General features: G+C 42.5%; 1 protein-coding gene across 1 annotated transcript in view; it reads right to left on the bottom strand.

The window, feature by feature from the left end:
• Window positions 1-13,348, bottom strand: part of LOC122554226 (AP-1 complex subunit mu-1-like) — an 88,403-nt gene extending 75,055 nt beyond the window's left edge. Inside the window, exon 1 of the mRNA XM_043698899.2 lies at window positions 13,137-13,348. Coding sequence (XP_043554834.1) covers window positions 13,137-13,178 — 42 coding nt within the window. The 5' untranslated portion in view covers window positions 13,179-13,348. The remainder of the gene's footprint in view (window positions 1-13,136) is intronic.
• Between the last annotated feature and the right edge of the window lie 2,607 nt (window positions 13,349-15,955).

Below are 15,955 nucleotides of genomic sequence, written 5' to 3' on the forward strand. Positions count from 1 at the left end.
TCTGGATTTTAATTACCCAAATATAGACTGGCTTGCAGGTAGCTACAAACAGCAAGCATTTCGAGATTGTGCCTGGGAGAATTTCTTACAGCAGTATGTGTTCAGTCCAACAAGAAAGTTGCTCGTGGACATAGATATTTTTGGAATACAGCGTTACTTGTAGGAATGAAGAGAGGCCACTCCGAGCAGGATAAGCCACTGGAAGAAGGAATGAGGACCACTGAAGAGAGAGGCCATATCCACTCAGAAGAACAGGGTCCTCTCAGCACAAGTGCAACTTCTGGTTTGCAAAGCTTCAGATCAATAAAATTCGAACTAAGTCATAAGCTGTTTTAGCAGCCTCAATGTAGTCCTAGTCAGAGAGTTAGCTTGTCTGTGTTTGTTGGGGGTGGTGGAGACAGTAATGGAGAGAATTATATCTGAAAAATATGCAGGAAATCACTAAAGGAATGATTTGCAACCTCATCGGTTCAATTAAAAAAATGTTAAAGTGAAGATAGGAATGATACATTACTAGCATTGAATGTCTGTAAAGGATGCTTTTAGGGAAATGTATTGAATCTTTTTGTTGTTTATGATAAGATCTTTCCAACTTGTCGAATATATAAAATGGTCTGTTCCTTTGCGTAATGAAAAACAGATAAACAGCCTCATGCAAATACATTCAGTGACTCACAACCACAGTAACCAAACTGCAAAATTAAAACTCATGAAGTTGGGTTTCACTCAGAGATTTCACCAGTCCAGAACTACCAAGTCCATAACACAATTAAATTTTAAGTGTGGAAAATATTATAACTGCAATTAAACATCTTGAAGTTTGTAACACTAAATAGGCTGGGGCCCAGTCACTTTCAGAGGTTAACAGCTAGAAAGGTTGGGTCTTAAAGCAGCAAGTGAGTTTGCTGAGCTGGAGACATGGTGTCTACACTGCTTGCAGTAAGTTGTTTTGTTTCGGAGCTGAAGCTCAGTCACTTTAATACAAAATCAATGGGCTCTGAAAGTCTCTTCAAGCAATGCAAATGCTGCTGATTCCAGGCAGTTGACACAGTACAAGTCCCAAGAAACCTTTGATACTTTGCCGTAGCCAAGTGGGTGTAAGGAAATCCACAAGTAGTGCAACTGAAAATTGTTAGAGCTCAAAGAAAGCCCAGGCTAGCACCACCTTAGTGAAGCTGCCTGTCTGTGAAGGAGCTGATATTGTGAGTAGATGCTAGTGTGCAGCGTCAAGACTTCAGTGCAATGCAGTCTCAGGGGAAGCAATTGAAGTACCATCATGTTGTAACCATTGTGACAATCCACGATGGAGATGCCTGTGAGGAAGTTCCAAGGCTAGATCTTTGAAAGTGGACAAATGTAAACACTTGTAAAAGAGACAGACTTCCAATGAGATTTGATGACTCACTGTGTGTCTAATATCTTGATGGGATGTTTTGACTGCATCAGATAATTAAAGATCAGGCTTTTGGATGTTCAACCACAATTTGTCTGTTAATTCGCATTTGCCTCACATTACTTCAACTGTTGTTAGTGTCTGTTATGTACATATAATCATAGATTGTTTTACTTTTATTACTTTGTAAAGTTTAATTTGTTCAAAATTCTCTAATCCACCCCTTAAGTTTTGGCTCTAAGTGCCAAAGACTTTAAGCTTTGTTTACTTTCAACATAAGAAGTTATTGGTTCTGAACAGAATTATGGCACAAATATGGCAAGCATGTCTGCCATACTAAAGTATTTATAGCCAATGGTGTACTGCTGAAGTATGATGACTTTGGTTGTGTCGCCATTTTGCATTTAACGTATCCCTATAAACAGCTCGGAGAAAATCATAAGATGATTATTATTGACTTAGTCAGGAAACTGGTGGAGAGAAAGGAAGAGGAGAATAGAATAATGTGCACATACTAATTGGCAGGGTGTGATTCATGGTGTACCACAAGGATTTGAGTTAGAGCCTCAAATGTTCACTGTAATTATTAGCTACTCAGATGATGTGATAGAAAGCACAAATCCAAGCATGCCAAAGACACAATCATAGACAGCACTGTAAGTGGTATGGATGGATGCATCGAGCTAACATTGCCTTCAGAGTCAAATTGCCATGCAAAAGGAAACATTTTTGGCATTATTAAAAATTCCTAGACTTTTCCTGTCAGTAAAAGTAGTTTTCTCAGCAAGTTTGAAGACAACTCCATAGTTAGCAGTGATATTAATCAAGCTGGGCAGTGATATTAATCCAGTAGAACAGTTTGAAATCCATCACACAAAAAACAACCATAGTAATTGGTGGCTTTCAACCATAACAAACTAAGATCGATTTCATAACAATTGCACGGAAATGCAAACCTTCTTGAAAAGATTACTTGCTTGCCCTGATGTTCTGAAGTTGCACAGAGGGAAGTCTGAAGCATTCTGCAGCGCAACCAGAGTCATTCAAAGCGATTTAATGGACCATGCTTACTGAAAGAATACAAATGTATGGAGATATGGAAGATAGATCCTGCTATGAGGCCCAAAGATCTGTAAATGGATTTTACTACCATGTTTAGGCATTTCTAAAATCCACAAATGATGCAATCCTATTCAGAGCTAAACAGTCCATCATGCACCAGTAGTCAGAAAAATGAGAGATCTGATTTGGTGAAATGCAAATATCTCCCATCGGGAAACGGAGGCTGAGACAGATGAATCAACAATCCATGAAGAGATGAATACAACTACAATACAATTAAAATCATACAAAGCTTTTGGGATTACCTGGGATTCCAGTCAATGGTCTACTAAAAGGAGATGCAATCCTTGATAGACTTATATATCTCTTCTGTGTATCTGTACTATCTAGACTGGGGTGTCATTCAAAGTTTCCCACAATTCTCCATCAACTGCACAAATGTTAGAAAAGGACAGGTCAAACAAAGTAGAGCTCTCTCCTCCCTATCTCCAATGGTGTTAAGGATGCACCTGGCACTGAAAATTTTTAATATATTTCATGACTCCAGACTCAGAGCAATGTGGTTAGCTTTCAACTGCCCTCTGGGCAATTAAGAATGGATAACAAATGCTGGCCTAGTCAGCGATGCCCACATGGAAATAAAACAAAAGGCAAAGACACGCCTGATAATGCATATCCCAACTTCTGAACAGACAGCGTCTCCTTCAACCTGTGACAATTACTGACACATACCAAAGCCACAAAAGGAGTTTATTGTGGAGTTTCTGATCCCTAACAATTATGCAGCCCATTGTAAACTGATTCTCTGAGACAACAAATTCCTTTGCTCTATTAATTTGCAGAAACCTGTCGTGCTGTACTGAACGTAGCCCAAGAAAATTACAATTTATTATAGATCAGTAAATTCAATTCAATAGAATGGTTTCTTGTTAGCATTAAGTCAAATTATGCTTTTGTCCACAGGACGTATACAGATGATTTGTCCAAGGTCACTGATGCCTTTAGCTGCCTTTCAAATCATGTCTGGCAAAAGCTTTCAGCACATCTACAAAAACTCAAGCATACAAAGTGATTGTCATCATTCTTCTCTTGAATGTGTCAGAGTCACAGGCTTTCATTCAGAAAATAAATACAGCTGCTTAGCATTTCCATCATAGCTGTCTTCAATCTGTCATAAGCATCAAATGGTACGATTATGTCATAAACAGTGGAGTCTTTAGAAGAGTCCATTTTTCCAGCAATCACTTGAAATCTCTACTCCTCTGGACATTGATAATACATGGAGGACTTCAGAATGCCAAACACATTGGTTAATGGTGAACTGTGTCTCAGTAATCAAGGTGGAAGTACAGCTCAGAAATGTTTCAAAGAAAAGCTGAAAAGAAAACTCAATTGAGCTGGCACTAGCCACTAACAGGACACTACCAGTGATGGTTGGTGTACAGCAACCAAGAAAGCAGCCTAGGAGTTTGGAACAAACGGATGCAATGTTGCTAACAAAAAATGGCACAGACAACGGAAGAATTCTGCTAACAGAGAGCCTGGCCTAACCAAGAGTCCCTCAGCCCCAACTACTCAGGAACCCGCAGATCGAGATTGTCGTTCTCAGTCACTCATAATCACATGAAGTACCACAGAAAATAGGCCTCCCATGTTCTTTGCCTGCAAAGAGTCTGCACATGGAAGCATAAAACGACAACAAAATATCAATAATCAGTATGTAATTATAGTGAAAAATTAGAAAGGTGAATGGAATGTTAGCTTTTCTTGCAAGGGGATTTATTTGCCTGACAAATTTATTACAACTCTTTTAGGTGGTAACAAACATGTCAGATAAAAGGGAGACAGTGGGTATAAAGTATGAATTTGCTGAAGGCTTTTGGTATATACAATATAATATAATAAGTGCCCATGCTGTTGAGGTAATAGAACATAGAACATAGAAGAATACAGCGCAGTACAGGCCCTTTGGCCGATCCAAGCCCACCTAACCTATACTAACCCACTATTCTCCATATACCTATCCAATGCCCGCTTAAATGCCCATAAAGAGGGAGAGTCCACCACTGCTACTGGCAGGGCATTCCATGAACTTACGACTCGCTGAGTGAAGAACCTACCCCTAACTTCAGTCCTATATCTAACCCCCCTTAATTTAAAGCTATGCCCCCTTGTAATACCCGACTCCATACGCGGGAAAAGGTTCACACTGTCAACCCTATCTAACCCCCTAATCATCTTGTACACCTCAATCAAGTCACCCCTAAACCTTCTTTTCTCTAATGAAAACAGCCCCAAGTGTCTCAGTCTTTCCTCATACGATCTTCCTTCCATACCAGGCAACATCCTGGTAAACCTCCTCTGCACCCGTTCCAGTGCCTCCACATCCTTCCTATAGTATGGCGACCAAAACTGCACACAATACCCCAGATGCGGCCGCACCAGAGTCTTATACAACTGCATCATGACCTCAGGACTCCGGAACTCAATTCCTCTACCAATAAAAGCCAGTACGCCATATGCCTTCCTCACCGCACTATTTACCTGGGTGGCAACTTTCAGAGATCTGTGTACATGGACACCAAGATCCCTCTGCTCATCCACACTACCAAGTATCCAACCATTAGCCCAGTACCCCATCTTTTTGTTATTCTTCCCAAAGTGAATCACCTCACACTTAGCTACATTGAATGCCATTTGCCACCTTTCTGCCCAGCTCTGCAGCTTCTCTATATCCTGCTGTAACCTGCCACATCCTTCCTCACTGTCAACAACTCCTCCGACTTTCGTATCATCCGCAAACTTGCTCACCCAACCTTCTAACCCCTCTTCCAGGTCATTTATAAAAATGACAAACAGCAATGGTCCCAAAACAGATCCTTGCGGAACACCGCTAGTAACTGCACTCCAAGATGAACCTTTACCATCAACTACTACCCTCTGTCTTCTTCCATCCAGCCAATTCCTAATCCAAACCTCCAACTCACCCTCAATGCCATACCTCCGTATTTTTTGAAGTAGCCTACCATGGGGAACCTTATCAAACGCCTTACTAAAATCCATATATACCACATCTACCGCTTTCCCCTCATCAACCTCCTTCGTCACCTTTTCAAAGAATTCAATAAGGTTTGTGAGGCACGACCTGCCCTTCACAAAAGGATGGATTAGTATTTTTTAGCATTAGCTGACTGATCAAAGATAGATTTGAGAATGGTGGATGTGTCCCTTGGAATATTCTTTGTATATTGAAATATCCCCTTAAAGATCTGCCATTTCTTTTCTATAGATCTAATTTGGCAATTCACTGAGCTAGCTCTTCTTACATGCCCTTTTAATTGCCTTACACTTAAGTTATTTTAAAAAGAAACAGCCTTGGAATCTTTCCTTTCTCCCTCAAACTAAGCCTCCCTCAATCAATCATATTATTACCACTTTTACATATGGATATCTTCACTATGAAATCATCTTATCTTGAAAATTGCTGAAAAAATACATTTCGTCAAAACTCTATCTTACACTCATCAGGACAATTTAAGGGGAAACCAATATTTATACCATGCTGATCGTTTTTTAACTGGACACTGATTGTTCCCATGAAAATAGCACCAGTTAATGATGTTTGACAATTAACTGCCAGTTTCTGTTCATATTTTAAACCAGTAGTGGCATTTCCCTGAGAAATGAACCAGCAAATGTCTAAAAGCTATTTGTTGATTTAAACTAGGCGCAGTGCATGTACATGCTCTTTTTTTGACTGCAAAGAACTGATTGTTTTAAAATATGTAAAATCCAATACACACAACTGTGCCACACTTAGCACAATGAAGTAAAAACAATGACTGCAGATGCTGGAAACCAGATTCTGGATCAGTGGTGCTGGAAGAGCACAGCAATTCAGGCAGCATCCGAAGTGCAGCAAAATTGACGTTTCGGGCAAAAGCCCTTCATCAGGAATAAAGGCAGAGAGCCTGAAGCGTGGAGAGATAAGCTAGAGGAGGGTGAGGGTGGGGAGAAAGTAGCATAGAGTACAATAGGTGAGTGGGGAAGGAGATGAAGGTGATAGGTCAGGGAGGAGAGGGTGGAGTGGATAGGTGGAAAAGGAGATAGGCAGGTCGGACAAGTCCGGACAAGTCAAGGGGACAGTGCGGAGCTGGAAGTTTGAAACTAGGATGAGGTGGAGGAAGGGGAAAATGAGGAAGCTGTTGAAGTCCACATTGATGCCCTGGGGTTGAAGTGTTCCGAGGCGGAAGATGAGGCGTTCTTCCTCCAGGTGTCTGGTGGTGAGAGAGCGGCGGTGAAGGACGCCCAGGACCTCCATGTCCTCGGCAGAGTGGGAGGGGGAGTTGAAATGTTGGGCCACGGGGCGGTTTGGTTGATTGGTGCGGGTGTCTCGGAGATGTTCCCTAAAGCGCTCTGCTAGGAGGCGCCCAGTCTCCCCAATGTAGAGGAGACCGCATCGGGAGCAACGGATACAATAAATGATATTAGTGGATGTGCAGGTAAAACTTTGATGGATGTGGAAGGCTCCTTTAGGGCCTTGAATAGAGGTGAGGGAAGAGGTGTGGGCACAGGTTTTACAGTTCCTGCGGTGGCAGGGGAAAGTGCCAGGATGGGAGGGTGGGTCGTGGGGGGGTGTGGACCTGACTAGGTAGTCACGGAGGGAACGGTCTTTGTGGACAGGTCAAGTCCATTTTCTTCTTATAGCCTCTAGCTTTATTTGTTAAGTTACTCTTAGTCTTGTACTTTCTATCCGTTCCTGTCAAGGTCCATTTATCATTCTGATATTAATATCTTTCTCTTTGCTTTGTGTTTACACTTCAACTTACTATTTCTTCCCAAATTTGATCCCTTGTCCATACTGGGTAGTTTACAAGCCTTTGTACTTCACTAGTTATGCAGCTCATAAACCACAGCCACTGGTCACAGCACAGGTCAGATAGATGTCATCACAGTAATACAGATCCCATTCTTCCCAACACTGGTGTCAGTACCTTACAAACCTGAATCCACATGAGTTTGTACTCCACACATTAATTTCTCCAATCTGATTTAGCCTCTGCCAAATGGCAACTGATGTTAGAACACAGTTAATTTTAAGCTTGAGATAGATAATGTTTTGTTAACCAAAGGCATTAAGCTACATGAGGCTGATGCAGGTCAAATCCAATATCTCACAACTGGACAGCTGAAAACCTGCATTGTTCAAAAACTGGCCATTTTTTTCTCACAGTGGAGCAGAACTTGACCCACCTGAACTAACTCAGTCACATGACATGACCTGCATAAAAGCACCCAAATGACTAATAAAATGCATAACACTATGCAGGTTAAAAGAAAAGATATGTTTTCATACAGGTAGTGGCAATGATACAACTGTGAAGGACAACACATTTAAAGCAATCATGGGGGGGGGGAAGGGGAAGGGAAAGCGACAGGGAGTATGGAGTCAAGTAGAAAGATAAGCAGCAGGTTGGCATGTGTGCAGGGTTTAAGTTCAAGGCAGACTAGGAATGAAGCAAAAAAGGACAATTTAGGACATATCACTAGAGATTTTGGAAATCATGAGGATAAGAAAATTAGCATTAAGGTGCTTTACCTGAATGCTCATAGTATTTGTAACAAAGTAGATGAATTAACGGCACAAATCATCGTGAATGATTATGATGTGGTAGGCACCACAGAGATGTGTTTGCAGGGGGGTTCAGGACTGGCAGTTAAACATCCAAGGATTTACAACTTATAGAAATGACAGGAAGTGGGCAGACGAGGTGGTGTTGCCTTGTTACTTAAGAATTAAATTAAATCTATGACACTGAATGTCATAGGAGCAGAGGATGTGGAGTCTGTGTGGGTGGAGTTGAGGAACCACAAAGGCAAAAATGCCATAATGGGATTTATGTACAGACCTCCTAACAGTGGTCAGGACTTGGAGTGCAAGATCTACAGGGAAATAGATAGGGCATGTCAGAAGACAAGGTCAAGGTGATCATGGGGGACTTCAATATGCAGGGGACTGGGTGAATAATGTTGCCAGTGGATCCGAAGAAAGGGAATGCTTACAGGATGGCTTTTTGGAACAACTTGTGATGGAGTCCACAAGGAAGCAGGCTATTCTGGACTTAGTGCTATGTAATGAGCCAGACTTTATAAAAGATCTTAAAGTAAGAGAACACTTAGGACGCAGCGATCATAATAAGGTAGAGTTCAGTCTGCAGTTTGAAAGAGTGAAGGCAAAATCGAATGTAATAGTGTTACAGTTAAATAAAAGGTGATTACAGGGGCATGAGAGAGGACTTGTAGAAAATCGACTGGAGGCAGAGCCTAGTGGGAAAGACAGTAGAGCAACAATGGCAGGAGTTTCTAGGTGTAATTGAGGACACTGTACAGAGGGGGAGGCGATTAGACAGTCATGGCTGACAAAGGAAGTCAGGAAATATATCAAAGAAAAGGAGAGAGCCTATAAATGGCCAATAGCACTGGGAAATCAGAAGATTGGGAAGGCTACAGAAACAAACAGAGGATAAGAAGGAGAGAAAGAAGGAAGGAGAGGATCAAATATGAAGGTAGGCTAGCCAATAATATTAGAAATGATTGGAAATGTTTGTTTCGATACATAAGAAACAAACGAGAGGCAAATGTAGCATTGGGCAGCTCCAAATTGATGCAGGAAGGCTAGTGCTGGGAGATAAGGAAGTAGCTGAAGAACTTAATTAGTACTTTGTGTCAGCCTTCTCAGTGGAAGACATGTGTAATACCCCAACAATTAAGGAGAGTCGGGCGCAGAGTTGAGTATAGTAGCCATTACAAAAGAGAAAGTGCTAGAAAAGCTAAAAGGTCTAAAAATTGATAGATCTCCTGCTCCCGATACTAGAGTTCTGAGGGAAGTGGCTGAAGAAATAGCAGAGGCTTTGATTGTGATCTTTCAAAAGTCACTGGAGTCAGGGAAAGCCCCAGATGATTGGAAAATCACTGTTGTAATCCCCTTGTTCAAGAAAGGGTCAAAACAAAAGATGGAAAATTATGGACCGATTAGCCAAACCTTAGTTGTCATTCTAGAATCTCTCATTAAGGATGAGATTACTAAATTCTTGGAAGTGCAGCGTTGGATTAGAACAAGTCAGCATGGATTTAGTAAGGGGAGGTTGTGACTAAAAACCTGTTAGAATTCTTTGAAGAGATAACAATTAGGTTAGAAAAGGGAAACCCAGTGTTTGTTATCTATCTAGACTTCCTAAAGGCCTTTGATAGCGTGCCTCACTGAAGGCTGCTGAGTAAGATGAGGGCCCATGGTGTTCGAGGTGAGCTACTGGCATGTATTGAGGATTGGCTGTCTGACAGAAGGCAGAGAGTTAGGATAAACATTCTTTTTCGGAATGACAGCCGGTGACAAGTGGTGTCCCGCAGGGTTCAGTACTGGGGCCGCAGCTGTTCACTTTATATATTATTGATCTGGATGAAAGGACTGGGGATATTCTGGTGAAATTTGCCAATGATACGAAGTTAGGTGAACAAGCAGGTAGTACTGAGATGGTGGGGAGGCTGCAAAAAGATTTAGATGGTTTAGGAGAGTGGTCCAGGAAATGGCTGATGAAATTCAACATGAGCAAATGTGAGGTCTTGCATTTTGGAAAAAAGAATACAGGCATGGACTATTTTCTAAATGGTGAGAAAATTCATAAAGCCAAAATACAAAAAGATCTGGGAGTGCTGGTCCAGGATTCTCTAAAGGTTAACTTGCAGGTTGAGTCCATGATTAAGAAAGTAAATGTAATGTTGTCATTTATCTCAAGAGGGTTGGAATATAAAAGCAGAGATGTGCTACTGAGACTTTATAAAGCTCTGGTTAGGCCCCATTTAGAACGTGTCCAATTTTGAGCCCCACACCTCAGGAAGAACATACTGGCACTGGAGCATGTCCAGCGGAGATTCACACAGATGATCCCTGGAATGGTAGGCCTAAAATACGATGAACAGCTGAGGATCCTGGAATTGTAATCATTCAAGTTTAGAAGGAATTTTGAGGGAGATCTAATAGAAATTTACAAGATAATGCAAGGCCTACAAAGGGTGGATGCTGGGAATTTGTTTCTGTTAGATGGAGAGATTAGGACCTGTGGGCACAGCCATAGAATTAGAGGGGGTCAATTTAGAACAGAAATGAGGAGACATTTCTTCAGCCAGAGAGTGGTGGCCTGTGGAATTCATTGCCACAGAGTGCAGTGGAGGCTGGGACGTTAAATGTCTTCAAGGCAGAGATTGATAAATTCTTGATCTCGCAAGGAATTAAGGAATACAGGGAGAATGTGGGTAAGTGGTGTTGAAATGCCCATCAGCCATGATTAAATGGCGGAGTGGACTCGATGGACCGAATGGCCTTACTTCCACTCCTACGTCTTATGGTCTTAATTAGAAGTGGGTGGAGATAAAACCTCAGCAGATCGAGGCAGCTGAAGATACATGGAGAATTTGTTAAGTTAATTGTGTTTGAAAGCTTCCAGCTGAATAAATCTATATTGTGGATAAATAGTCCCTTTTTTTCATTACATACCAACAAAAGCTTAAAATGCTGTCAATAGGTCAGCACCAAGCAGTATAAAACAAACAAAAACAAGGTTTAGCAAGCTTTGGTGTGCTAATGTGGCGAGCACACATAAGCGCAAGCTGATACATTGGTAAAAGCCAGTGCCTGAGATATTTCAAGGGGGGGGGGGGTAATAATCTTATTGTAATATAAATGCTATTACTTATTTTGCTAATTTTATGTGTTCCCTATTCATTAAATTACAGCTTGACGAACATATTGTAATTCTAAATTCAGCATAGCCTGTAAGGCAGTCTTCTTTGCTCACAATGGCTGAACTTTTCCCAGAGATGCCCATGACAGTTCAAGACAAAAAGATTTGGTTTGATGGTAAATCATTTCAGATGTGGGTGAACTGTCCAAGGAAGAGCAGAGAAAAGCTTGTGCAGAATCCAGAGAGGTAGAACATTAAGCTCTGTCTTGTGTTTGACATCAGGACAATTTCCTATTCTTGCCACAGTTCAGCCACCCAAATGGATGGCCATGGCCTTAAATTCATCTCTCAACCTTCTCAACGCCACAGAATATTGATTCATTTCACTCAGCATTTTCTTGGACATGGGTTATGGAATTGTATGATAGAACAGAATTTTGAATAATAGAGAGGCTGAATAGGCTGGGGCTATTTCAGAGGGGTGTCTTTACAAGGGTTTATATAATCATGAGGGGCATGGATAGGATGAATAGCCAAGGTCTTTTTTCCTGGGTAGGGGAGTTCAAAATTAGAAGGCATAGGTTTAAAGTGAGAGGAGAAAGGTTTAAAGGGGGCCTAAAGGGCAATTTTTTCCACACAGAGGGTGCTATGCATATGGAATGAACTGCCAGAGGAAGTGGTGCAGGCTGGTACAATTAGAACATTGAAAAGACATATAGATGGGTACATGAATAGGAAGGGTTTAGAGGGATATGGGCAAAGTACTGGTAAATGGGACTACATTAATTTAGGATTTCTGGTCAGCATGGATGACTTGAACCAAGGGTCTGTTTCTGTTCTGTATAACTCAATGGCTGTAATGCTTAGTGATCTTTCCCTGCTTCAGCTGTAGGCTACTCTGGCGGACGATGAGGTGCTGTTCCTTCAATTTGTGGCAATGGAGGAGGCTAAGGATGGTCATGTCAGAAAGGGAATAGGAAGGAGCATTAAAATGGGCGGTGACTGGAAGGTCAGGTCGGCCCCTGCGAACCCAGCTGAGATGCGAGGTGAAACGTTTACATTTGGTCTCCGATGTGGAACAGAATATCCTTCCCAGCAGGCTCCAGGCTGCCCACTGTGGAGGCGGCCCCTTGTACTTTAGCCCCATAATTACAGGAAAGGGTTAACGCAGAGAGGAATTTTGCACAGGACGTGACACTCAAAAGGAGGACAAGAGACTTGGATCCTATTTCAGCTGGAATAACATTTCTCTGACATTGGCCAACTCACTTGAGCCTCAGTCTATAGTGTCTTGTATGCGTGACGGCAGCAGCACAGATGTTTCGAGATGAAAATGTAAACAGGTTTTATCAGCAGCAATCCTCGGGCTGGCAAACATACAGAGGGTTGCAAGTCCCTGGGAGGTGGGAGTGCTCACACTCTGAGTCTTCCATCAGGGACCCCTGATGTGGGGTGGGGAGGGGAGCTGGTAAAGCGCTCCTTATTAGTTTTGCGACTTCCCTGCACACATTGAAAAGACATCACGAAGCAACTAATCCGACAAGTAAGCCCCGGACATCACTCTGTGGGGTGGGGGGGAGGAGTTTCAAGGACAGACCGAAAGAAACAGCCATGATGAAAACTAATCCTTATTAGTGTTGAATTCCAGGCAGAACTTTTTCTCCATTTTATTTACAGCCAAAACAAAAAAATGTACTCCCTCAGACCCGGGGGCGGGGGTAGAGAAAACAACTTTGGTCCTGATTTAAAAGTTTTTTCAAACGTTTGAGCGAACTGAGCTCCTCCCTTGCAAGTGAAATTGCAAAGCTCAGGTGAAACTGACGCAGGGTCACCTGTGTCTTCAGGTAGACTGCCCCCCTATTCCCTCTCTCAGACTCTCCCTCACTATCTCGCCGCTTATGAAGCACTGAAACACCCAGTGAGGTTCACACTCCGGGCCTTACCTTCCCCTTGAGGTCGAGAACGAAAACAGCCGAGGCTGACATGATCCTCCGAGCAGCTCAAGAACCAGCCAAGTCCCAGTTGCCGGTAGGGTGCTGTCTGTCGCCTCGCCGTGGTTAGACTTGTTTCCGTATCCTCCGCGTCATGGACACCGACACCGACAGCTTTTGTAACTCCAGGCAACGGGAGCATGATCGCATGGAACGGGGGCGAACATCCGTCCGTGTATCATCACAGCACATGAACATTCAAATACTGAACTGCACAGCACAGCACAGGGGGAATCGAGATGCTAGAATGCAGAGCCATGGATGCATTAGATACAGACACAGTCAATGACAATTCTGTGCACAAGACAGAGATGCCAATGTTGCTGTGAATATGGATGCTCCTTCCTGGCTCTGCCCTTTAGTCCACCACATTCCTCCTCACCCTTCCTAAGGGCTTAAGTCTTAGGAGCAGAAATAGATCATTCAGTCAATGGAGTCTGCTTCCCATTCAGAATCATAGAGTTGTACACCACTTCTGATCCAACACGTCCTTGCCGACCAGATATCTTAAATTAATCTAATCCCATTTGCCTCTTATCCCTCTAAACGCTCCATAACCATCCAGATGCCTTTTAAATGTCGTAACTGTAGCCATCTCCACACTTGCTGTGGCAACTCATATATATGCTTTGTGTGAAAAAGTTGCACCTCACCCTCACCTTAGGTTCCATTTAAATCTTTCCCCTCTCTCCTTAAAGCTGTGCCCTTTAGTTTTGGACCCCTAACGTGGGGAAAAGACCTTGACTAGTCACTATCCACACCCCTCATGATTTTATAAAATCCTATGAGGTTACTCCTCAACCTCTGGTGCTCAGGGAGAATTAGCCCCAGCTTATTTAGCCTCTCCCTCTGGCTCAAACCCTCCAACCCTGGCAACATCCTTGTAAATCTTTTCTGAGCCTTTTCAAGTTTAACAACATCTTTCCTAAAACAGGGAGACTAGAATTGAATGCAGTATTCCAAACGTGGCCTAACCAATGTCCTGTACAGCTGCAAAATGACCTCCCGACTCCTGTACTCAATGCACTGACCACTATAGGTAAGCATACCAAACATCATCTTCAATGCATTGGCTACCTATGATTCCACTTTGAAGAAACTATGAACCTGCACCCCAAGGTCTATTTATTTGGCAACACTCCCCAGGACCCCACCATTAAGAGTATAAGTCCTGCCCTGACTTGACTAACCAAAATGTAACACCTCACATTTATCTAAATTAAACATTATCTGGCATTTCTTGGCCATCTTACTAACCATCCTCCTATATTCACATCCAAATCGTTTCTATAACTGGCAATGAGCACTATAACATTCCACTTTCCTGTGTTTTCTTTGTAACACTTGATTGCTTTATTGATTAAAAATCTATTTCATAATTAAATATGCCAAATGACCCAGCCTCAACATCCCTCTGTGGTAAAGAGTTCCACAGATTCATGACCTTCTGAAATAAGAAATTCTTCCTCATCGCTGTCTTGATTGGGTAACCTTATTCTGAGATTAGGCCCTTGGTCCTTGACTCTCCCACAGGGGAAAACATCTTCTTTCCCCATCGGTCCTTTCTCTCTGCCTCACCTCCTTTCACACCCTTCTCCCCATTGCTCTGTGCTCCTCCTCCATACCCACTCTGCCCAGAGTGGCCAGCTCTCCTGTATTTTAAGGGATTGTCATAGAGATGTACAGCATGGAAACAGACCCTTCGGTCCAACCTGTCCATGCCAACCAGATATCCCAACCATGTCTAATCCCACCTGCCAGCACCCAGCCCATATCCCTCCAAACCCTTCCTATTCATTTACCTATCCAAATGCCTCTTAAATGTTGCAATTGTACCAACCTCCACCACTTCCTCTGGCAGCTCATTTCATACATGTACCATCCTCTGTGTGAAAAAGTTGCCCCTTAGATCTCCTTTATATCTTTCCCCTCTCACCCTAAACTCTCTGACACCAGGGAAAAGACTGCCCTTTTGTCAAAGTGAAACAGTGTCATGTTCCTTGACGAACATCTTCTGAACCATACTTCCAGCATGTGACAGTCTCAGTTAAGTGATGTGAAAGGAGTATAAGTGACTTAGCCAACTGAGAAATGATCATGTTGTGATCAAGATAATGCATACATTTTGGGTGCTTTAAATTCTCTGCTGAAATGCTTACCAGTATCACCTCCACTCCACCCTATCAAATCCCACAATTAAAGTGCCCATTATTTTATTTCATGGCAGCTAGTCACTCTGATTACATCCCTCCCCTGCTCCCAAACCTTCTCAAATCTTCATCCCCTTCCCTCTCTGCTCTTTCTCCCTTTCCACTCGGCACCTCATCCTCATTCCTTTCCAATACTCATTCTCCTCTCTATCCTCCTCCATCTGCCTATTTCTGTCCAATCCTTGTAACCCTTCCTCCAATCCTCATACTTCTCTCTCACTATACCTCCTTTCCATAACTCTTCCCCTCCACCTCTTCCTTCTGTTCCCTTCTCCTTCCCTTTGGTGCTCCTTTCCACTTCTAGTTGCCTCTCCTCATGGACTTTATCATTATTCACTGTCACATCTTCCTTCATTTTGCCTTCTTCCATCTCTCATTATTCCTTTGCATTTACCCATTCCCCCTTCTCCCTCTTCCTTTTTCCTTTCCCTTACCGTTTCACTCACCTCCCCATTCTTCCCTATTAATTTGCCTCTTTCCATTCTACCTTCTCCCTTCCACTTTGCAAAAGTGTTTCTTTCAGATGAAAGGTTAAATCTGTTGCTGTAAATGTTAACAATT

This window comes from Chiloscyllium plagiosum, unplaced genomic scaffold (assembly GCF_037043375.1).
Source record: "Chiloscyllium plagiosum isolate Xiang-an unplaced genomic scaffold, Cpla_swu_hap1 HiC_scaffold_9, whole genome shotgun sequence".
Lineage (NCBI taxonomy): Eukaryota > Metazoa > Chordata > Chondrichthyes > Orectolobiformes > Hemiscylliidae > Chiloscyllium > Chiloscyllium plagiosum.